At 44.4% G+C, this 26003-nt stretch overlaps 1 protein-coding gene across 7 annotated transcripts in view; it reads left to right on the top strand.

Annotated features, from left to right (window-relative positions):
* The window catches only part of utrn (utrophin), a 152426-nt gene that overhangs the window by 8833 nt on the left and 117590 nt on the right, over positions 1-26003 (top strand). For 5 of the 7 annotated variants that reach the window (XM_042096223.1, XM_042096228.1, XM_042096225.1 and 2 more), the window contains exons 3-7: positions 12927-12988; positions 21534-21626; positions 22763-22840; positions 23582-23674; positions 24279-24451. In XM_042096223.1, coding sequence (XP_041952157.1) covers positions 12927-12988; positions 21534-21626; positions 22763-22840; positions 23582-23674; positions 24279-24451 — 499 coding nt within the window. Of the gene's footprint in view, positions 1-4113; positions 4269-5941; positions 6082-12926; positions 12989-21533; positions 21627-22762; positions 22841-23581; positions 23675-24278; positions 24452-26003 lie in introns of those variants that run through there. The other 2 variants (XM_042096224.1, XM_042096227.1) reach the window with 2 other exon arrangements.

The following is a 26003-nucleotide window of genomic DNA, read 5'->3' as shown; positions in this document are numbered from 1 at the left end:
ATTAAAAACAAGTGACCCCCCCACACACAAACCCAAACACCCACATTTGAGGTTTGAGGTGAACACACAGTAGAAGCTCTTGCAGTATCAATTATTATAGTCTCACTTAGACTGGTGCTTAAACTGAGGCTTTTAGTCTTTGAGTCCCAACACAAAGGACACCTGTCAGACATGGACAGACTAGAGTCGGCTGGGACAGCAGTAAAGATGGGATGCTCTAGGTCAATACCCAGTAGGACACACACACACACACACACACACACACACAGTGAATTAAAATTAGAAGTCAAAGTGACGGTAGCGGGCGTGTGTCCATTGACGGCAGTTGGCCAAATGGCTTTTAAGGTTTGTGTTGCTCTCTGAAGACGCGTTGTCTGCCCAGAAAGCTGTCCTCTAAGATCAGCATCTCTGTGTCCAGCATTAATATAAAAAAATGTATGAAATTAAAACGTGAAGAGAAATAAAAAACATCCCGGAGCTGCACTGCAGCCAGTGTTTTAATTGGTCACTGTGCCATAAATAATTTTCTTTATGTTGTCACATTTGGTCTCAAAGCAGAGTCACCATCTGGCTTTAGAGATGTGTAGCACCTCTTTATCCACAGTATGTCTCTTGGCCTATGTGTGTATGTGTGTGTGTGTGTGTGTGTGTGTTTGTGTGTGTGTGTCTGAAGTTGGAAATCGAGAGGGTCACTAAATGTCTATGTCAATTAGGGTTAGTTTCAGTTCTCTCTCTCGCTTTCTCTCTCTGAAGGAAGGAGTGCAGGGAGCTGCCCTGTGTGGGCAGGGGAATTCTGGGAAATAAAGCCTTTTTCTGATGGTCCTCAGTCTGTAGGAGAGAGGAGAGAGAGGGAGGGATGGATGGATGGATGGAGTGTGAGCGAGGTAGGGAGCGGGGAGAGAGAGAGAGAGAGAGAGAGAGAGAATGGGATGGAGAGAAGAGAACACTTGTCATATTATTGTCATATATATGACTCATATTCTCCCTTTCCCCTCCCTCTTTCTCTATTTCCTCTCTCTCTCCTCACTGTTTTTCTCTCTCTCTCTCTCTCTCTCACTGTTTTTTCTCTCTCTTATGCCCAGATCACAGTGTGTGTTGATCCTCTGTGTTTGTTGTGTGTGTGTGTGTGTGTGTGTGTGTGAATTAGCGGAAGGGTGTAATCCTGTGAATTTGGCTGGTGGTGTTTCCCAACAACTTTCTTCCCCTCTTCTCCCCTCTTCCCCTCTCTTCTCCCCTCTCTTCCCCTCTCCTCTCCTCTCCTCCCCTTTTCATGTCTCTGCACCCCCCCCCCCCCCGCTATCATTCTCTCTTGCTCTCTCTGTTTATCCAGTTTTTCGTTGCAATGCAAGTCACCAGCACAGGTGTAGGACAGTGTATGTGTTTGTGTGTGTGTGTGTGTGTGTGTGTGTGTGTGTGTGTGTGTGTGTGTGTGTGTGTGTGTGTGAGTGAGAGTGTGTGTGAGAGAGAGAGAGAGAGACCTTGTGCACCTGTTTGTGTGTGTTGGGGAGAGAGTTGGTGGCAGTGTGTGTGTGTGTGTGTGTGTGTGTGTGTCTTTTTTCCCTTCACACCTGTGTTCACCCAACTCTGGGTTCTAACGAGGGCGAGAACGTCCACCCAGTTCTGGGCTCTAACGCACACACACAGACACGCGTGCACACACACAGACTCGCGTGCACACTCACAGTCACTGTTTGACTTCTCTCTCTCTCTCTCTCTCTCTCTCTCTCTCTCTCTCTCCTTCACTCTCTCTCTCTATTTCTACCACTTTCCTAGCCCCCCCCTCCCCCACTCAGTGTGTGTTCTCCTCAGGGTTATGGATCGAGAGGCCCCTGGGCAGTGTCTGAAATCTGTGGGCGTTTGTGACCTGACTGTATTTAGTGTAGCCTCTATTAATACTCTATTGATTCCTAACGAAGGAGTTCTTCAATGTCAAAAAGAACTAACGTAAAAGTAGCTAAAAGCCATACAATGCCATGTAGCGTCTTTAAGACACAGATCTTTTCAGTTTGACTTGTAGGTTTACTTTATAAATGATATTAGGAAGAATAACCTCTTACAATAATAAAGTCAAAAAATTAACTTTCCATCTTATTACCAAGCAGAGAAAACAGGCAAACCAAATAAATGGATGGCAGAATTAAAACTATTTAATGTCTATTACTAACTGTTCACATTCACAAGACGGAAGAACACTATCAACGCATTAAAAACCCTTCAGAAGCAACATGTAAGCAGATAACTGTAAAATTGGCCAAAACGGGCAGAAACAGTAATACTAAGGTAATTTACGGACCCAAAGTCAAGCAGCTTGGGTTACAGTTTGAGTTTGAGTTAGCGTTACCATTGGTGAACTTGCTTGAGCTTCCTGGAGACAAAAGAGGAGAAAGGTGTAACCCACAAAGAGAGTCAAACCAGAAGGGGGAGATGATATCAGCGGCCTTGAGTTTATTTCTCTCAAGCGACTCAGGTTTTGTTTTCCACATGATACCTTCGAAGTATTACCAAAGTCCTTTTAGGCAAGTCTTTCCACTTGGCGGCCATATTGCAACACTTTTTGGGCACTTAACAGGCATCTATTTCGGCAGAAATGCGTGTGTGCAAGGCTTCACGGCACCAACCTTGCTCCAGCAGCGAGATCACAACACATGATTGGCACAATGTCTTCACAACACACCACATGATTGGCTCAATGTATTCACAACACACCACATGATTGGCATGTATTCACATGTCGACGTTTTGCCGCGGAAGGGGTGGGATATGTGTAGACAACTGCCATATTGGCGTTACAAACTAACCCTATGCATTTCTATGAAGGATTTTTTGATTTTTTTCCTCCTCATTAGAAAGTCTCTGGTATTACTAATGTAGGTTGCACACGACATCTGAATAAGAGAAACAAGTCGACATCTAACATTCCTGGCGTGTGACTTCCTGGTGTCTCTCTACTGTGTGAAGCTGTGAGCTTTGTCCACAGTGGCTGGCTACAGTTTCTATCGACCATGTGGGCAGCGCTTGTAACACCTGCCAATCCCACTCCCACCTGTGCTGGGAGGGCTCGGGTGGTCCATATTCCGCCGGGGTCATTCGGATACGAGACGTTCCCAGGGCCTTGGGGTCGCCCTGGAGAAAGGGGTGGGGTGAGGATGGGGGAGGTGGCTGGGTATCCCAGCTGCCCTGCTCACCTGGCAGGGCCAGAGGGATGAGAGGGTGGGCGCCTAGAGCAAGGCATGATGGGAAATGTGATTAAGAGTAGTGGAGCTCAGACAAGCATGAGTGAATATGTGTGGTCACACACACACACACACACACACACACACACTCTCACTCTCCCTCCCACCCCCTCCCTCTCTCTCCCTCTCTCTTTGTATCTGTCTCTGTCTCTCACTTAAACACACTTTTTTAATTCTTTTTTTGTTGTGACTCACTCACTCACTGTTTACTACCCCTCACCGTCTGTCGTGTACGTGGGTGTCGTGTCATTTATTATGTTGCAGGTGTGCGGTTGAAGCCAATATGTGTTCAGCTGCTCCAACCAGCCCTGAAAAAACAGTAACACGCACACGGACGCACACACACAAACACACATGCACGCACACAAACGCGCACACACACAGAAACACACATGCACACACACGAACGCGCACACACACACACAAACAGACATGCACGCACAGAGACGCGCGCACACACACACATGCACACACAAACACACACAAACACACATGCACGCATACGAACGCACACACACACACACATCCATACGCAAACTTTCTCATTCTCTCTTTCTCTCTCTTTCTGTCTCTCCCTTCACTCATTTCTTCACATACACGCATGTACACACATATACACACACACACACACACACAGACTCACCCACACACACATGTGCACGCACACACATGCATGCTCAAAGTCACTCTGTCTCTCTCTCTCTTTGTCACTTTGCCCCCTTTCTCTCTCTCTCTTTCTCTTTCTCTCCCTCTTTCTCTCTCTTCTCTCTCTCTCTCTCTCTGTGGTTTTGTTGGCAGAAAACTTCCCAGCATGCTTTGTGCCCTGCTGCATGCACCTCCTGTCAGCTTCCTCTTCCTGTGTTAGTCTTCAGTTCAGTTTCCACACCTCTCTTCCTCTCCTCTGTCTCTCCCTCTCTCTCTCTCTCCCCCACTGCTCTCCTCCCTCGCTTCCCTGCAAACTTGGGACGATGATGAATTGGAGTAAGTGGTTACCATGGCGAAAGCGCAGGAAGGCGTACCCGCTCCCTCCGTTAGGTGAGTCCGCTCGCTGCAGCAAACGACAGAAAGAGAGCTGTCACACACCAGTCTGTTTTCTCTTCCTCCCTGCTTCTCTCTCTCTCTCTCTCTCTCTCTCTCCCTCTCTCTTGTTTACTTTCAGTGCTGTCGTTGTCGTTTGTGTGTGCTCCCTCCTTTCTTTCTTTCTGTTACAGTCTCTCCTCTTCTCTCCTTCACTGTCCTTCTTTCTCCTTCCTTCTTGCTCTTCTGTTCCTCTGATCCTCTCTTACTCTGTTTATATCACACTATGCCTCTCTCTCTCTCTCTCTCTCTCTCTCTCTCTCTCTCTATGTCTCTCTCTCTCTCTCACACACTCTCTCTCTCTCTCTCTCTCTCTCACACACTCTCTCTCTCTCTCTATCGATCACAGCACCTCTCTTCGTCCCCTGTCTCCCTCTTTCTCTTTCACTCTTTACCGCATTCTTTTTCTCTTTTTCTCTCTTCCTCTGGTGGTAAACATTTTGCAGACTCTGTTCATGGTCAGTTGATCATAACGGTAGTCGTAGTTGTTGTTGTTGCTGCTGTTGTTTACCTGGTGTTTATGTACGTGGTAAATGTAGTTGGGGCAGGGCTACATAGCCTTTTTTAGAGGTCCTTCAACCTTGTGATGGTTCAGTAAAGAGTTTTTTTTTTACGTCAATGCATCTCTCTCTTTCTCTCTTCCGCTCTTTTCTCTGTCATCCTTCACTCCCACTCTCTATCTATCTCTTTGTATTCAGTCTGTCACTCGCTTCTGCCCTTATGTTGTGTCTCTGTTGGACCTTCAGGCTGTGTGTACGAGTGTGTGTGTGTGTGTGTGTAAAAGAGATTGTGTATGTGTGTGGGCATGTGCTTGGTTGTGTGGGGTGTTTGTCAGTGTGTGTGTGTTCAAATGTGCCTGTGTGTGTGGTGTGTGTTCCTAAAGGTGTGTGTGTTAAGAGTGTGCTGACGGCTCCTTTGCCTCTGAAAATGAAAATGTATTATAGTGTGTGTGTGTATCCTTGTGTGAGTTGCTGAATCTTGTACGACTAATTTATTTGGAAAATTCATGCATTGATCAACTGCCCACGGGCCTACAGTTTTAGATAGATAGATAGATAGATACTTTGGCCCCTCCCTTGCCATTGCCATGGAGATTGACCCCGCGGTCATCACAGCGACGGCAAGCATTACAGTGCACTGGCCCTGCGTCTCACAGAGAGGTCTGTGTCTTCCAGCACTGGAGCAGAGCCTACCCACAATGCACCGCTCTCAGCAGGGACTGCTTGCTCTCCTCCCATTGGCAGACTTCTTTATCTCCCTCCTTCTCTTGTTTCTTTCCTTCTCTCTCTCCCTCTCTTCATGTTTATCTTTCTATCTCCCAACCTCCTGTCTTTACTCTTCACTTTCTCTCTGTTTATCTCTCACTCCCTCCCTCCCTCTCTCACTGTACCTCTCCTCGCTGTCCCTTTCCCCTCCCTCTCTCTCTCTCTCTCTCTCTCTGTCTCTCTTTCTCACTCTCTCTTTCACTCCCACTTTCCCTCTCCCTCCTCTCTCTGTCCCTCCCTTACTCTTTCTCTCTCTCTTCCCCCTCTCTCTCCTTTTCTCTCTCCCTCCCTCTCCCTTACTCTATCCCTCTCTCTCCTCCTGCATTCCTCTCTGCCACTCAGTGAAGTCAGGAATGTGTGTAGGGTCAGGAGCTGTGCTCCCTCCTCTCCTCTCCTCCTGTCTTCTGTCTTCCCCTCCTCTTGCTCCTCTCACTCTTCTGTCGCTCGCCTGCCTGCCTGTGCCCTTCGCTTCAGAGGGATGGCGGAATGGGGACTTAAACTGCGAGGTACAGAATCACCTGGGCCGTGTGTGTGTGTGTGTGTGTGTGTGTGTGTGTGTGTGTGTGTGTGTGTGTGTGTGTGTGCTTACCTACCTGTTTTTGACTGTACCTGTGTATAGGCACCTGTACAGTCATTTCCTGTGTATCAGCCGCAATGCAAGATAAAAGAAACAAAACCATATTAACTGCACCTGTGTATTAACCTTATAGCTGAAGACATTTTGCAAAATGTCAATGTATAAGCGGTGGCTACTAGTATTACGGTACATGTACTGTGTAAATCTGGGTGTGTGTGGTTTCCTGAATGATTGCTTATTTTTGGAGAAAGATGTGCATTTCCATGTGTGTGTGAGTGGGTGCATCACTGCTAGCAATTGGCCACCTGTACATTTGCTAACCTGAGTGTTTCATGCAGGTTCCCTGGTTCTTTGAGTGAACGTACAATGGTAATGGCCATCGTTTGTGTACAAATGAGTGTGTGTGTGTGCATGTGAGCATGTGTGTGTACTTTATTTACATTAGTTTTGTGTGTGTCTGTGTGTGTGTCTGTGTCTGTCCACGATGCATAATTACAGGTATGGCTGTACTCAGTGTGATGTTTCTGAAGCTCCTGCCCTGTGCTGTAAAGGTGTGTGTGTGTGTGTGTGTGTGTGTGTGTGTGTGTGTGTGTGTGTGTGTGTGTGTGTGTGTGTGTGTGTGTGTGTGTGTGTGTGTTCCAAGCAGAACCAGGTGTTTCACAGACAGTTATGAGCGATGTGTCTTACCTCGATTGTCTGTGCTGATGTGTGTGTGTGTGGTGATGGTGTGTGTGTGTTAGAGATTCTTAAGTTTAATTTGGTATATTTATTAACACCTCAATTGTTCTGAGTGAATGTATAGTTTGTTGTGTAGTTGTGTTTTTGTGTGTCTGTGTAATAGTGAGTTGGTACTGTGTTCATAGTGTTGTCGCAGTAGTGAGTAATGCTGTGCTGTGTGTTGGTAGTAGTGCTCTACTGAGAGAATGCCTTTGTTTTTGTCTGGGCTGGATTATGTGATTATACTCTCTCGTGCATAGTGGCCTCCAAAACCGGGCACACCACACTCTCGAGGAGGAAACGTTAGAACTGTGTGTGTGTGTGTGTGCAGGCAGATCTATACCGATTATTGTAAGAGTATTTCAAGAATGCTGTGTGTGGTTGTGTCCCTAACTCTTAGCCCTGTGTGTGTGTGTGTGTGTGTGTGTGTGTGTGTGTGTGTGTGTGTCTGTGTGTGTGTGTTCAGTTCAGCAGGTCTGGGTCAGTAATACACACCTCAGCTGTTACTGCAGCTGCCTTGCACACCTCCATCATTAAACAATTAAAGCCCACGTGTGTGTGTGTGTGTGTGTGTTTACTTGCATCTGTGTGAGAGTGTATATGCATACATGTCAGCTGTGTGTTTCATGACGTTTTCTTAGCAGTTTAAATTGTTGCAGATGTTTGTGTTTGAAAAAAATTGCTCTGGACTGTGAGCGTTTCAAATGTTTCTCTAAATGGCATAAATAAATGTAAGCTTTAAGTGTATGAGTCAGTTTTTATTTATAATGAGTTTTTTTTTTTGTGTGTGTGTGTGTGTGTGTGTGTGTGTGTGTGTGTGTGTGTAGACTGTCCCCAGAAGACATTTCTGCCTCAGTGAGCCTCTGCTGGTGTCTAATGTCTTAATGAATCATGCCACATGATGCCTCTCTATGTGCATCCTTTTACTGGAACTTACACACACACACACACACACTGGAAGATAATTAGGGCACCATGCAAACACACATGTCTTGTTTGTTTGTGTTTTCCTCCGAGCATGTCCTCTGAGTGCTCATGTCCACAAACACATGTCCCTCTTTTGTCTTTCCCTTCCTACCCATGACCCTGACCACACACACACACACACGCACACACACGCACACACACACACGCACGCACACACACACACATGTCTGCGCACACACATATACACAAACACGTCTGCACACACACATATACAAACACACACACGTCTGTGCACACACACACACGTACAGCTCAGAGCTCACGCACACACATGTCCTCTATCTAGTGTCCTTACTGTCACACATTGCGTTCTGTTTCTCGTCTTGCTGTGGCCATTTCTTTAGCAAGACGGCCCTGACAAAATAAGGACTTGAGCCAAGCACTTCCACAGTTAGCAGCTCAGTGTCTAAATGGATCTCTCCCTCTCCCTCTCCCTCTCTCTTTCATACACACTCACACTCACACACACACACACTCACGTGCATACACAGTGACTTGTGTGTTTATACCCTGTCTGAATTAATGTCTGTTTTATGTTCATGACCTCTGTGCTCCAGGATAATACCAGAAATGTGTGTTTGTGTGTGTGTGTGTGTTTCTGTGTGTGTGTGTGTCTGTGTGTGTGTGTCTACGTGTGTGTGCAAGAGAGAGGGATAGAGATCCATTTAGAAACTGAACTGGTAACTGTAGAAGGCCCGTTGTGTTTAAGAAGTGGCCAGCACGAGATGAGAAACCGAGCCCAATGGTGGCGGGTGTCCGGTACAGCAGAACCAGGTGTGCATCAGAATTTCACAAGTGTGTTTTGTTGAAAATTGTACTTTGTGTATAATGCAAATATGTGTGCATTTGTTGTTGTTGTTGGTGATATTGGTGTTTTGTGTGTGTGTTTGTTTGTTTGTTTTGTTTGTTTTTCGTGTGTTTGTGTTTATCATTGTGTTTAGAAGAGCACTGAATGGTGCATTGTGCTGCACCTAAGTCTGTGTCAAGGCAAGGACAACAGTGTATCACTGTGGCATTACTCTGTATGGTCTTGTGAATGGTCTTTGTGTTACTTTTTGAATTACAATCTGTTCCTCTTCAACATGCACGCACGCACGCACACACACAACACACACACACACACACTCAAACACACGCAAACACACACACACAGCAGTGTACCTGACAGGGCTCAAATGCAATCACACACACACACACACACACACACACACACACACACTCACACTCCGCTGTGGGGTGTGTTGAACGAGAGTGTGGTTGGGTGGCTTAGCCTGTGGGTAGAGATGCTTATCCGCTCTCAGCAAGGAACAGTTTGTTCAACAAGCAAAAACCTGTCCAACTGTCTATCGTGTGTGTGTGTGTGTGTGTGTGTGTGTGTGTGTGTGTGAGGCAGTTTGTATGTGCATCTGAGCATACATGTGGCATTTGTAGCTGCTTTCAGACACGTCCTTAGCAGTATATGCGGTTCTTTGTCAAACGGAGGTCCGACCCTTCGGCTGATTCAGATATGATGCTAACATGTGGATGTTATGCAGTCGTGTGTGTTAACGCCACCGACGTACATGAACAGAATCTCCGTGTGGTTGAACACACACATGAACTGCATGTTCTTCACTTCGTTCACACAAGCTCATTTACATAATGTCCGTTGGAAATACAAGGAGGGGAGTAGTGTAAGAGCCGGCTAAGTTCGGAATGTTAAATGGCTGGTTATGTTGTTCAGATATACGGCCCAACCGCTTGACATCCGCAGAACATGCGGACTTACACCTAAGTCTGAAAGCAGCTTGTGTATGTGTGTGTTTGTTCGTGTGAGTGAATTTATTTGTATGTGCGTGTGAGAGCATGTATATGTGCTTATTTGTGTGTCTGTCCATGTGAGTATTTTTGAAGAATGAGGTGCCTCACAGTCATATTTTACTTCAAAGTCAGCATCTTAAAGAGCTTTGGAGACACGTGTGTGTGTGTTTGTGTGTTCTGTAAGGTTCTCAGAAATAATCCTTGCTGTTAGGCGTGACAGTTTGGGTCACAGAGTTAAGAGCAGAAAGGCCATTCCAGCTCCCAGCAACAACATGCTCCATATTTTATACAAGAAACAGGAAGTACATGAGCCCAAGAGGGACATCAGGCACTAATTTTAATTGGATATCCAGTCATTCCATCACCGATAATCACTGTTATGGGTAAAGCATGGCTATGGCAGACAGGAATGTCTGGAATGTGTAGTGGAAAATGTCTTTTAGATCACTATCACAGTAGAGATGTTTAAAGATACGACATCCAGATGTAAATGCATGGTTATGACCAGGGACCCTTTTTCCAGCTTTAAGGAGAGTCAGAGATTTGTGGGTGCTGTGAGAATTGTGCCATTTCCAAAAAGAAAACATTCAAGATTAGCACTGCAAGTCATAATTATTTACTTTGTAAATAAGTCTGGGACTCTGATTTTCCTGCATTTTTTTGTCAGTTTGGGCATGAAATCAGTTAATCATTAATTTCATTCATAATAGTCTTAGAATGGTCTTAAAACGTCTTATATTGAACTTGTTGAAACCTGAAGAAGCTCTGTGAGAGGCCTGTCCTTGATTCTAACTGGCCTGTGGTTAAAGGAGACGTCCCTGATTCTAACATATAGCTGTTAGCTCTCTGTCTGCTCCAGAAAAAAAGACTGGCGGTTGAGTTCAAATATGAGAAAATCTTATGCCAAGATCAAGGACTGTTTCTTTTAAGAACGTTTTAGCCTATATCAGAGGTTGGGAGTGTGGTTTAAAGTTTGTTTTTTTCAAGGAAAGGTTTGTTTGGGATGGTGGAGGTAATTTCTGACTGACTCCTGATCTGCTTTGTTATTATTGTAACTGGCAGAGGATCCATCCAATCATCTGCCATTAGGCACAAAGCCCATTTTCATTACTTGCATTAGGCACTTAAAATGGCATAGACATGATCTCCTCTGCTCTATGTAGGGCTGCACAATTAATCAATTTTTAATTGAAATTAAATCAATTTGGAAAGGCTGCATTGAATAGTTCCAGTGGTTAATCTTGTTACAGCTATGAGTTTTGTATGGTGTTCTACTTCTGTGACAGACAGTGAAGCTCAGCTAATTGCGATATCTGTCAGAAAAATCGCAATGAGATTATTTCCCCAAATCGTGCAGCCCTACCACAGGAGATTCTTTTAAGATATGTAAGGTCATTACCCTCGCTGTCTGCCTGCCTGTGTGTCCACTTACATAGCTCAAGAACTATAGGTTCAATTCACTTGAAATGTTCTTGCAAGGTAGACAGTTACCATATCTCAATCATCTGACACGGCTGTCCATATCAGGATCCGGATGCTTTCTTTTTTCAACTTTCTTTATTGACCAGTGACAGGGGTCTGCAGTCGCCTGTCTGCTTGTGTTCTTGTTGACATATCGGACCCTGTATGGAGCTAATGAGGTGTGTGTGTGTGTGTGTGTGTGTGTGGGTGTGGGTGGGTGGGTGGGGATGGGGGTGTCACGGTGGAGGTGCAGTGTTGTCTGATTAGGGAATGAGGTATAAATAGAAATGAGGATTATGGCGTAAATGGATAATTTCATTTATTTTCATTTTCCGTTCTGTTACTGTCTGGCCTGTAGTGTAACAGGCTGTTTTTAAAGGATCACGTCTCAGCCCCTTTGCAGTGCTGCCATCGTATCCGCAAGTAATGCTCTTAAGCTCTCCTTTACTGTGTAAACATCTCTCGGTCACACACACACACACACACACACACACAGAACCACACATAGAGACACACACACATGTGCTAGTGTTTTCTGTCTCACACACATACACACAGAGACATGTTTGAATACACACAGTCTCAGAGACAAACATAGACTCTCCACTTCTCTGTGCTATCTCTCTCGCGCTCTCTCTCTCTCTCTCTCTCTCTCTCTCTCTCTCTTTCCTACCCTCCTTTCTCTCTGCTGTGCTCTGTCTCTCTGTCCCTCTGCTCCCTCTGGGCATGTTAAGGCAAGCGTCTCGTCAGAGGAAGCACATAGATAGAGGAACTATGGGAATTGTACGCATTCCTAACTTCCCACAAGTCAAAATATCAACCCACCGTAAACATGCACGCACGCACACACACACACACAAACACATACACACTCACTCTCACACATTCATTGTGCCCAATACACACACACACACACACAAGCACACACAAGCACACAAATACACACACACACACACACACACCCTGAGGGTTGTGTGAGGTAGGAGATGAGGTCGATGGGGTCTGCCCGATTATCATAGTGATCATCACATTTACACAGACATAGACACACATACCACCCCTCCCACCCACACACACACACACACACACACACACATCCCCTGCTGCCTACAAACACACAAGGCATACAAACATAGACACACAAATCCCCACCAAAAGCCACCTCACACACACACACACACCAACATATACACTGCAAAGGAAATCGCTATGAAGCCATTAACTTAACACCCAGCTGTGGGTATGATAAACCACTTTAATAATCGTGTGTGTGTGTGTGTCTGTGCGTGCGTGTCAGAACCCCAGCTGCACCCCAAAGGGAATATCTGAGATGCCAGTGGCTAATCACGCGCAGCAGAATATCAGTACCATGCTGACAGACACACACAAGCTCTCTCATTCTCCATCACACACACACACACACTCACACACTCGGGCACTTTCACACAGCCTCTCATTCTCTTTCTCTGTCACACACACATACACACACACATACACACAAACGCCTAATAGCTCACACACATCCTCTTATTCTCTTTCAATCACACACACACACACACACACACACACACACACACACAGATGAGTAGATGTACAAACACTCTCTGAGGCTGACCACTGTGCTGTGGAGTTATTTCAGCATCACAGCTTGGTGCCTTTTCTCTCTCTCTGGCAGGCACACACACACACACACACACACACACACACACACACACACACACACACACAGCTTCACTGGTTGATAAATGGGTATGCCAAAAACTGTTTTTTATTGATCACTGAAGTTTCTCTCTCTTTTTCCTTCAACAGATGAACACGACACTGTTCAAAAGAAAACCTTTACCAAATGGATAAATGCTCAGTTCTCCAAGGTAAACACACACACACACACACACACACACACACACACACACACACACACACACACACACAAATATTATTACTGGGCCACTAGGAAAGGCCCTTTGTAACAGCAGAAATAGGAATAGTCCTACACATGGAGACAGACAGACACACACACACACACACACACACAATCCCTGACCCTGTAAAGTTCAGATGGTTCTCAGCTGGTCACAGATGTTTCTGGATGGTTCTGTAAGGGCTCTCTGAGGGCTGGGAGCCATTTAGTCCCGAGCTGCTTTTAGCAGCTGTTTACAGCACACATAAAAACTCCCTGGGGGGTAGGGAGGAGGGGGGAGTGTGTGTGTTCCTTTTCTCTTAGGGCCTGTCCACACGGAGACACTTTTTAGGTTAAACGCAGAGGTTTTGCTTCGTCTTGGCCGAGCGTCCAAACGAATCCTGTAAACGCACTGCCCGAAACCGCACTTTTTTGAAACCTGGTCCCAGAGTTGGAAAATCTGAAACCGTAACCCGTTTGAATTCGTTTAGACAGCGAAACCGCACATCCTGCTTGCGTATCGATGATGTCATCGCCACACCTCAGCTGCCCTGGACTTGCACTTATAGTATTGCCTAACAATACTAGTTTTCATACATGACATTACCTACGATTACACTCCGTAAGATAAATATCACAACTGGTGCTGTGCAGCGCCGGTAGCTTATGACTTGGTGGACTGAACACTGTTTTTCCCGGTGTTGTTTTTTGCATTCTAGCTACTGTCAGTGACGCGAGAGAACTTAAGTTATTAGGAAAGTGCGGTGTAAGTTTAGGCTAGCCTACATTAATTTGTGCGTAGTGCCAGTGTCATTCATTTATTTTACATGTCTTACAACATATATACATGCATTCACAGTCGAGTCAAATCAGATATAAGCATACAAAGACGCTTAGAACTCACGTTAAGCCGATGGTAGCGCACTGAATGCAAATGCGCGATTTAATGCAGGCAAAAGTATTGACTCTTACTAACGAAGGTTTTATAGCAATATTATAAATGTGGCGACAGAATAGCCTAGAACTTGGGTAAGCCTTGCGTTTAGTAGCCTAATTGCGGTGATAGCCAAAACTAATGTGAATCACGGACTATCCTACAACCAAATAAAGTAAAGGTGATTAGTAGGCCTACCTGCGTTAGCCAAATAAAGGACGGGACTGCACCCTTCACAAACCGTAAAATAAAGTTTATTAGTTTTACAGTTGACTACAGTTGACAGTTCACCATCAGTCCACACAAACAATTCTGGTTTCCTTGCACTAGCCATTTCGTCGTAGCCTATTCTGTCTGTATGTAAAGCGCAAGTTTTGGTCAATTTCTGTAAAGAAACAGTGCCACCTATAGGCCTGGGTTATGAAGTAACGTGTTGAGTCGTGTTGAGATGGATCCGTTTGGACGCAAATATTCTTGATACGGTTCCAGGGAAGACGGAGGAAAAAAAGATCGGTTTGGTACGTGTGGACTAGGCCTTACACTTCACTCCATCTCCCTCCCCACCCCCACATCATTCTCATGGTGGTGCTCACCTCCCCCCCCCCCCTTACACACACACACACACACACACACACTTATCTGCAGTTGTTGCAGGGGGTTGGGGCAATTTTCCTTTCATTCTCATTCATAAGCAAACACACTCTTGCACACACAAATACTCACCCTTCTCTCTCTTTCTCTCTCTATCCCCTTCACTCACAGCCTCTCTCTCTCTCACACATAATCACATACCCATCTACCCAACATACCTCTCTACCTAGTCATCTATTTCTCTTTTTTCTCTCTCCATCCCCCTCTCTCCCTTCCTCACTCCCTCTTTCTCTCTGCCCCCCTCACTCTCCATCTCTCTGTCTTTCTCCCCCACATGGCTCTGCATTAGGTGGTATGAGGGCTGAGGTCACTGCCAGTGAGAGTACTGTTTGTGTTGAAGCTATTTCTGAACAGCAGGAAATTCCCACACTCTCTCTGTTAGCATCTTAGCATGCTAAAGCTACACTACCATCCAGCTCCTGCATGCTATAGATATAGTAACCTGTGTGGCTGATGGCCTGTTAGCATGCTAATGCTAGTATCCTCCTCTCAGTCAGTCCGCCTAAACCCGTTTTAGTAATAGCAGCCTGCTGCCTTGGCAAACTGTTAGCCAGCTAACGCTAATCCCCATTGACATTCCTTAGCACATGCTTCAGGTGTAGTCGGTAGCTAGCTAGCCTAGCAGCCTCATAAACACAAGTTCCACCTACACCTCAGTCTCCTTTACGTGTGCTTTAGCTCATTACATGCTAACACAGTCTGCCCCCTGTGCCCCAAATCTGCCCAAGCCTGCTTTAGTAGTAGTAGCATGCCAGCGTGGTGATGTCAGTGAACCTGTGCCAACACATGATTGACATCTAACTGGTGCCAGCATGCTAAGTCCAGTCAGCACTCTGTTGTTTTGAAAAAGAATGACCCAGATAGTAGGAGAGGTCTATGGCCCAGCTCTGTCAAGGTTCTGAAAGAACAGAGTCCATACTCAAAGGCTAATGCCCAAAAAGATCATGTTTTTCCCTTGCAAACAAATAACTGCAGTTATGAGACACTTTACTTTACACTACCTCCAGACCGCTGCGCTCCTCTGACGAACGACGTCTAGCTCTACCACCGGTACGCTCAAGCCAATCCAAACTTTTCTCATCTGTTGTTTGTTTGTTTGCTTGTTGGTGGAACACACTGCCAGTTCCTACAAGGGCAGGGACATCCTTTTCCACTTTCAAAAAACTCCTGAAGACCCAGCTCTTTAGAGAACATCTACTCTCATAGCAACACTTTCAACAAGTCTTACTGATCCTAGCACTCACCAGCCGTTTTAAACTGACAAGTAACTGTTAAAAACAGCACTCACCGACGCACTTATTCTTACTGTACTCTAATGTTTTTTTTTAAACTGTCCTAAAATTGTGAGAATTGTTCTAAAACTTACTGTTTACCATGTTGTTAGTCGCTTTGGTTAAAAAGCGTCAGCCAAATGTAATGTAATGTAATGTAATGAGACAAACAGCTGCAGTTTTTCTGAAGTACAATGCAGTGCATGTCCAAAATGCTCCATCTCTGCAGTTGTGCAATGCATTTTATATGTCCAAAATGTTGCATTTCTCACATATGAACTGCAAATAATTCCTTCAAAACTTCAGATTTGATACTGACGTTTCAAAAACTTCAGATTTGATACTGACTCAATGACATTGACGTTTTGAAGTAGTGCAGTTATTTTTTGTTAGGGTTCAACATTAACTAAAAGAGTGTGAGGACCTTAAACATGAAAGAGAAACACATCAGGGACAGCTGGTGGAGTCACCACAGTCTTTTTACCATATCTACTGTCTGGGATTTTATTCACAAAGTGAAATATTTATCAGACTTTATTTTTATAGCGTCTTTCGTGCAGGATATCAAATTGATCGATGTACTTCATAAGGCACAGACACTACCCTCTATCTGGCTTTATATGGGCATACACGGAGAGTTTGAGGTGAGGGGGAGTGTGAATGGATGCCATTGCCGTGAAAAGAAAATGGTTAAAGCCATAATCCCTGTGAATCTCCTGTCCCTTTTGGCTTCATGCTAATAATAAATGCGTATAATTGCTTGACCATTAAGAGACCTCATATGGTATATAGACCATCCCCCTTGTTTTTTCTGAAACATATTGATCGCTGCATTATCTGTTTGACTCAGCCCTTCACAAAACATAACTGCAGTTTTTCAAGTGTCAAAACTACAGGTTTTAGGGTGTCAAAGCTGCAGCTTTTGAGAAATTCACAAGAGGTTAATATGTAGGAATGCAGTATTTTAGACCTGAAAAAATTGCATTGCAACAGCATTGTACTGCACTTTACTATAGTTATCCAATATTTAGGACATGAAACTGCATTGTAGTTCCGGAAAAAACTGCAGCATAACTGCAGGTTCTTGTCCTATAACAGCCAGCAACAGGAAGGTCAGAAGTTCAGTTCCCATGGTATCTGTTAGCACATTGATAAAAACGTAGCCCTCGCTGGACTGTCCATCATTTAGAAAAACCGCAAAAGCAAAATTACATTAGGTAATGTGATTTAAAGTTTTACTAACCAGGTAGCCAATGCTAGCAAGGACATTGTTTTTTCTCATAGATATTAGAAAGCTAGATACCACATTGGGCTCCAGAATGTACGTAAATAGCGCCGCCATCTTGGTGGGGCCAAGGATCACTGGAGGCCAGCGGAGAAACAGGTGTCTCTGATTGGAAATCAGGCAGGTGTCTCTGATTGCCGCGGGTGTTGCCCATAGACAGTAAATTGTTTGGCCCCAGCAATATGGCGGCCGCGTTCACGTATGCCACCTAATAGAACTTGATGGACAATGCGTTATCTAGTTTTTCTCCTGAACTGGCAGTGCCTATGCTCTTAAGCCAGTAGTTCTCAAATGGGGGTACGCGTACCCTTGGGGGTACGTGAAGGCACTCCAGGGAGTACGTGAGATTTTAACCCTTTTAACCTAATAGCCGGTTAACGCAAAGTGCGTCAAAAACACACCCTTTCTTCTCTTACATTGCTCCGCAACTGTTCATAGCAGCGAGAAGCCTTTATTGTGTGACAGAGCAGAAGTGGGGCTTTCCAACGAGACCACGCACTTGTCTGTACGTTAAAGTATGAAGATTAAAAAAAATCATGAAATTAAATAAAATTGCATCATATTTACAGTCTCTGCGTATTGGAACCAAGTATGTCGATCCTTCTGGCTTATGAAAACAGACGAAGTGACTGCAAAATAATAACGTCATGTACAAAAACCAACGCTGCATACCCATTACTCTCGTTTGAATTACTCGCGGACCTGTGATGGATATGCCACGCATGTCAGATGAAAGAGGAGACACAGAGCTATCATTTGATACCAAGTAAATCCTTCTGGGTTATGAAACAGATGGAGTAACCGCAAAATAATAACTTCATATAGCTTGACTTACCTCACGTTTTTGTCTGTTTTTGTGGCAAAGCATGTTTGTAATCCAACGCTATTGTGTGTTTCTTTATGGCAAAGTAATAGTAATAGTAAGGCATAATCCGGTTTTGAGATCCTAGCAAATTCCTGCATGGCATTCAATTGAAGGCTCACATTGCATCCCAATTTGTTCGACAAAGAAACACCTTTTTTGCCTTTACTTTGTTCATGGCAATGCAGTAAAAAGTTGTAGAGAATCATGAGTGCAGACAGGCACACACAGGCTAACACGTAAACTCGGGTCAAGTCAGGTCAGATCAGTTCGTGTTACAGATATGGAGCGTAGAAAGGTAATTTTTAATCACTAAATAAAAAAAGGCATTTATTTCTGTAAGGCGCACACCACATATGTCTGTAAATTGCTCAGCCCCAGAGAATCCCTCCACCGTGTCAATGATATTGCCAGATTCAGGACAGTCTGCCCTACACACACATGAAATGCATGTAGAGCTATGAACTTGCTGTGGTGAGATGCATATCAAAATAGATTTTTTTATAATATTTTAATTATATATTTTTTTATTATATTTTAATTCTTTAACAATCAAAATAAAATCAATGCTAGTACTAATACATGAAAAAATTAAAGTATACATATATTTAAAAAGTAGACTCCATGCAAAAATACATTAAAAACAATTATTTAATAAATATTTCAGGAAAATGTAAGTTCATAAAATGAATTTTATATTTCAGTAGGCTATTCAATTTAATTATCCTAAAAACCCAGAGTCACCCCCATACCAATATGGTTCGACCCAACCTGTCACATGCCACCCGCCATCACCTGTCAATCACTGTCAAAACTCAAACGATGGAGTCGTGGTTGAAGCATATAGCGGTAATTCTTGTGCGCTGGTTAGGGGGTACTTGGCTGAAAAAATATTTCACAGGGGGTACATCACTGAAAAAAGGTTGAGAACCACTGTCTTAAGCTGTCAGGGTTTGGCAGCAGGCAGCTAATGCTAGCTAGCCTAGCAGCTAACTCTGGCCCAGTTCTCGCGGAACAGGGCCAGGTGCTGTCTCTCTGTTTGGAGGGATCTGCTGCCATCTAACGCATTGGATTTCTCCTCTCCTCTCTCATTCTGGACGAGCAGTGCCTCTGCTTTTAGGCTGTCAGCGTTCGTCTGATAGGATGAAGTTGGAGGGCTTTTAATAAACTGGCCCTGGCTTGAGTCCAGGGTCTGCGCTGTGCAGTGCTGTGTTGTGTTGAGTTGTGCTGGGAACAACCCCAAAACGACAACCAAGACACAAGCAGTGGCGGCAGCAGCAGCAGCAGTGTGATATGAAGGCCCAAAACTAATTATCATGCAGAGCGGTTAATTACAAGGACACCAGGCCAATCAAAAGGAAGCAAAACGAAACCTTTCAAAACTAAATGGAATGTTTATGAACAAACTCATGAGCTCTGTGTGTAAATGTTGAGTCTGTGGGAATGAACTAGTTTGACCCTGCACTCTCTCCAAGGCCGGAGACCGGATGCCGGAGACCGTTGACCCTGCACTCTCTCCAACCGTAGTGGTTGATAGGAAGAGAAGCTGAGAGGGAAAAAGAGACAGATACAGAGATGGAGGGAGAGAGAGGGAGATCAATGGAGAGCTGAAGAGACGGATGGTAACCCTAGTAGATGGAAAGACAGAAAGAGGTAGAGAGAGGAGAAAAAGAGAGAGAGCGTGACTGAGGACAAGAGAGACGTGGTCAGAGGAGAGAGAAAGTGAAAGTTCCGTAGGCCATCTAGTTAGTTTGGGCTGTGTGTGTGTGTGTGTGTGGCATGCTGTTGGTTTAGAAAGCGGTAATGAGACTAAATGAGGCTTGAATGGAGATTGCTACTGAGGGGGTTTATACAGCCTGCTCAGTATGTGATTCCACCTCTGGATGCAGACACCGTGAAGTTACAGGAACAAACTACTGTGATAAGGTCAACGCTCCCTTCCCCTCGTCTTTCTCCGTCTCCCTCTCTATCTTTCGTTCTCTATCTCTTTTGCCTCTACATCCCATCAGTCCATCTGTCTTTTCATGAGTCGTGGAGCAGTATTGTATGTGAGTGCCAGTAGCCTATCAGAAATGCTTTTGCAGTCTTCAGTGCGAGAGAGGTTAACCTTTCATGAGTGAAGACAAGGAAAAGGGAAATAAGTTGATTGTAAAGGGTGACTCATTTCAACAATACATAATAATGTGTAATAGGGCTGAACAATTAATTACTTTTTTAATTTAAATTATAATTTGAACAAATGCAATTGGCTTATTGCAAAGGTTACAGTTAATCTTGCTGTTGCAACACTGTCCCAGTGGTTAATCTTGTCACATCTATAAAACCAAAAACTTTTAATTTAAACCAAAATAAATTTGGAATATTGAACTAAAGTTTGACTTTCAAAAATGATATCCCAAATCAAATCATAGTGAGATATTTTCACCAAATCGTGCAGCTCTAATTTGTAAAGAAAGTAATGAATTTAGTGCATTGAAGTGACAGATTCACAGGGCCACATCCAGAAGTGGGGCAAGTTTTTGAGTTGCTGGGCAACAACATAACCGGTACCAGATGCTCTGATTGGATGATCATGACAATTTGCCTACTGATGATGAAAGTTTTCCATAAAAAACTCCACTATCAATCAGATCAGACTGGATCCTTAATTTGAATTATTATCTGAATATTGATTGTGTCAGTCCAAACAAATATGACACACACACACACACACACACACACGACACACACAGACTCACTCACACAGTGGTTTAATGAGTGCCTTGTGTGGTTGTGTCATTATTCTCAGTGTAATCATGTTTAAAGCTGCAGTGTGGTTGCTGCAAACCCAGTTTCTCTGCTCGCTGTGAACCATCACTGTGATCAATTTAGAGCTGCAGTGTGGTTGCTATAGACCCCAGTCTCTCCACTTGCTATGAGCTACGGCTCAACTGTTTCTATTATGATGGATGGGAACGTGGTTGAAGCCAGTGGACAAAAACCCATGACCAAAAGTGATGTCGGACGTTGTCCTTGACAACAGAATTTTAGCAGAAACAGAAGTTCTCTCAGTTTGGTTGTCTTAGAGACTCCGAGTTTGTTCTTGTAACGAGGTTGGATGTATTGTGGTTGCACTCATGTTCTTGTACGACGTGAGCCTTTTGTAAGTGGCTATCATGAGGTTGTTGGGGGCAAAGTTTTCATTGATTTGAGGGGTTTGATGTGGTTTAGTGTCTGCTCCAGGATTGAACTGGATTGATTTGTGGTGAAGCTGTTGTAAGCTAAGTGGGTTGACTGTAGGATTTAGTCTCCTTGAGCTGGGTTTTTATTTACAGTATATAGATACCTGTTTATGATTAGATTTGTTTAGATACCTGTTTGTCATTAGATTTGTTTAGTGTGTTGATGGATTTTTATCATCATGTTGTCCTTGCATCATGTTCTCACCACTGGCATTCACCTCACTGTGATTTGGAGCAATACGTTGGAAGTTGCTTAATGTGTTTTCGTGTGTGTGCGTGTGTTGATTTCCAGGGTGGGAAGTCTCCCATAAAGGACCTCTTCACAGACCTGAGGGATGGACGCAAGCTGCTGGACCTGCTGGAGGGACTCACGGGAAACATTCTGGTCAGTTATGGTGATGGGTCACTGAACGGACACTCTCATTTATCCAAAGCGACTTGCAGGGTTCCCACCGGTCATGGAATTCTATTCTATTCTATTCTAGATTCTGAAAGTCTGTTCTAAACATTACAAGTCAGAGGATTTTATATTTTTTTTGCTAAGTCATACAATATCAGGAAATTTGTTTGTAGCATTCAAAATGTTGTTGCCATTTATCAAAAAAAATATTTTCCATGCAGTGTTCACATGCTTCCCAAAACACCAGGCTTGTTTTTGTCTGCTCAGAACAAAGACAGGCTGTTAAAGGTTATTATATGGCAATTTAGCTTTGTAGTCTGTGAAAGTCAGTGGAAAAGTCAGGGAATTTCTCAATTGACCTAGAGTGGGAACCCTGGACTTGCACCGTAACAATAAACAATTGGTTGTGTTATGGTCACTTAGCAGATGCTTTCATTTATCCAAATCGACTAAATTGGTTATGGTGTAAGTTCTAAAGTTATGCAAAATGGTGAGTGAGTGTGACTTGCTGTGTGTGACAGTTAGCCTAATTATGTGGGTGGGTGTTTGTCTCCTTGTTTCCTTGATATCTTCTGTGTGTCTGTCTGGCATTGTCTTTGACCTTCGTATTATGTTTGTCTGTGTGTGTGTGTGTGTGTGTGTGTGTGTGTGTGTGTGTGTGTGTGTGTGTCGCTACCTGTCTTCTGGGGGTGTGTGAAAGGAATTTATGTGTCTTACAATCAGAGACAGCTGACAAGGCGTGTGTGGTTTTAAGGTGTGCTCTTGTCTCTGTTGTCAAAGGCATGTATGCGTGTCTTCAAACCTGTATGATGAGTGTATGGGAGACCACCTCAAGGCATAAGTATTTTTATAGGTGTGTGTGTGTGTGTCTGTGTGTGCGCGCGTGCGTGCGCTGTCAAGCATCTCCCTTGAAGGTAAAGCTTGCTTTCAGTTTTCATGGCTGTTTTATTGCTGTCAGTGAATAGCTGTCTCGCAAGCAGTCATCATCACCAGTCATATCACACACACACACACACACACACACACACACACACACACACACACACTAATGCACGGGACCCCTCCACGCATGGAGTTGATGGATGGATGTGTGATGGGTGTGTGTATATACTTTCTGATAGACTAAAGAACGAGGCTCCACACGAGTGCACGCCCTCAATAATATCAACCGGGTGCTGCAAGTCCTGCATCAGAATAATGTGAGTCAGAGCTACATTCTCTCTCTCTCTCTCTCTCTCTCCCCCTCTCACTCTCTCCCTCTCTCTCTTTCTCTCTCTCTCTCTCTCTCTCTCTCTTTCGCTCTCTCTCTCTCTCTCTCTTTCTTTCTTTCTTTCTTTCTTTCTTTCTTTCTTTCTTTCTTTCTCTCTCTCTCTCTCTCTCTCTCTCTCTCTCACACACACACACACACACACACACACACTCCCTCTGTCTGTATCTCTGTCTAGGAATGATAAATGTGAATTATGTAAGGAAGAAGACAAAGTATATATAATTGCCTTTGGATTTCAAAGTTAATCTCTTGACCCTCAATTTCTTTCTGTAAAGTTTAAACAATGTGAGTCCTGTCGTCTGTGTTTATTATCCCTGTAGTGTGCTATCAAACATTAGCACTCATGCACAAACACTCTGTGGTAGGACACACACACACACACACACACACACACACACACACAAACAGTGCTCATGCACAAACACTCTGTGGTAGGACACACACACACACACACACACACACCACACACACACACACACACACACACACACACAAACAGCGCTCATGCACAAACACTCTGTGGTAGGGCACACACACAAATGATATACATAGTGACACGAGATGATCTAGTGATAAATGATAAATACTTTGGGAGTAAAAATAATTAAATCTCTTTCTTTCTTTCTTTTTTTTTTCTCTTATTCTCTCTCTTCATCCCTTACCAATTTAGGTGGAGCTGGTAAACATTGGGGGAACAGACATCGCTGACGGAAACCATAAGCTCACACTCGGCCTCATCTGGAGTATCATTCTGCACTGGCAGGTGAGTAAACACAGGAATACACACACACACACACACACACACACACACACGTGCACACACACGTGCACGCACACACACACACACACACACACACACAGGAATACACACACACACACACACACACGTGCACACACACGTGCACGCACACACACACACACACACACACACACACACACACACACACACACACACACACACACACACACACACACACACACACACTAATCCCACTCTTGCTCATGCATGCAAACACTCTCCCACCCCCACTCAAAAGCACACACATACTGTACACACACTCTCTGTCATACACACATACACTAATGTCCAAAACAAACCTCTGCACCTGTCCACAGCCCCCTCCCTTGCTGAAGGAACACACACACACACACACACACACTCACACACACACACAGATGGAAAGATGTATGCACACATACACTTGGTCAGGTTGAGTCTTCTTTTAGTGGTGAGGGAACTGAATGCTGGTTAATACTGCAACACACATCTGTGGAGTACAATGTTTGTGTTTGGAGTTACAGTAGAGATGGCTGATAGTCATTTGAACTTCCCTTTCTTTATCTCTATGTCTTATTCCTCTCATCAGGTGAAGGATGTCATGAAAGACGTGATGTCATCGCTCCATCAGACCAATAGCGAGAAGCTCCTGTTGAGCTGGGTGCGGAATGTCACGCGTGGCCACGGCGATGTCAACGTTCTCAATTTCACCACCAGCTGGGCCGATGGTCTGGCCTTCAACGCAATCATGCACCGCTTCAGGTACACACACATACACATACACACACACACACACACACACACACACACACACATCTTTAAACCCATAGATGTAAACACACAAACATTAGTGTGTGCATATTGGTGCATATCCAAATACCCATGGAAATGCACATCCACACACAGTCAAGGAGAAAGTGAATAGTGTCAGTGTTTGTTCCTTCATTCAAACTGTAAAACTCACCCTTTTGTGTAACGTGTGAGGGTGTTGCCATGGTTTCTGGGCCAGTGGTTTGTTTTTGTTTGGGGGGTTCATCTGTCTGTGCTGGTCTCTAGGGAAAGGTCACCAGGGGTCAGAAAGGGTGCGAGTGTGTTTTGAGAGACCATGTTGTGTTTATGGAGCACAAAGGTTCTTCCTGAGAAAACGCCAATGGAGATTTGTGCACACACACACACACACATTCTGACTAGACAAGGATGCAAACACAAAAACAGACATACACGTGCACACGCACACATATACACTCCGAGACACATGAGTCGACATGGACAGACACACACACACACACACACACACACACACACACACACACACACAGACACAGCTCTACATAATTTGCCCCCAGCGTGCTGCCGCCCTATTGTCCTCTATGTGGTTCGCTCACTCACTAGGTCACTCACTCACTCTCTCTCTCGGTCAAGGTGAACTTGCTGTGATGGAGTCCTACAGACATCTGCTCTCTCTACAGCAAACGTATTTACTTCTGCATCTCAGGAGCCGTTTACTGTTAAAGTGGAAACCCGGCGATTTTTCACATACTTGTAGATCTCCGTTTCTCAAGGTCACCTCGAGAAACGGATATCCATGTGAAAAATCGCCGGGTTTCCCCTTTAAGCATGTGGCACACACACACACACACACACACACACACACACACACACACACACACTTCTCAGAAGTGTGTGTGGCTGTGCTGTGCTATGTTGCTTAAGCCAGACCTGCATTTAGCCTCTGCATACTCCAGCTCAGCAGGAGGCTACCTCGTTTAGCTTAAGCCTTCAGTAAAAACCCACTTTTACATGGCTGTTCCCACCAGGTGCTTTTATTCAAAGCACTTTGCACACATTTCAGCTAACAAAGGTATGCCGGGGAAAGTCAAACTGACTTCAGACTGCAGTGGATGGTTCTAGAGTCTTTAGAAGATATGTGTGTATTTTCTATGAGTGAAAGTGGACCTGGTAGGTCATTTCTGCCATGTCAGAAGTATTCAATTTTGATTCCAGTCATAACATGAATCACCACCAGCTTTGTATAATGTGCATAGTGACAGAAATTAATTTGAATGAAAAATGTTGTTCTACGTCCTGTTATGTGGAGACCAGCATGTAAGCGATGATTTGAAGTGTTTGTCTGTGGGGGTGTTCTACTAGCCAGACTGACAAGCCTTGTTTTTGTTTTGCCTTAACTTTAATTATAGCCTGGGGTGTGGCTGTTCACACCAGAGTTTGTGTTTAATTTGGGACATGACGGCATTCTTGTGCATGCCCTTGTATCCAGGCATTTACAGGCGGGGACAGAGAAATGGGAAATGTG

Source organism: Alosa sapidissima, chromosome 6, assembly GCF_018492685.1.
Source record: "Alosa sapidissima isolate fAloSap1 chromosome 6, fAloSap1.pri, whole genome shotgun sequence".
NCBI classification, from domain to species: Eukaryota; Metazoa; Chordata; class Actinopteri; order Clupeiformes; family Clupeidae; genus Alosa; species Alosa sapidissima.
Note: the sequence above shows the minus strand (reverse complement) of the source record. Positions and strands in the feature narration are given on the sequence as shown.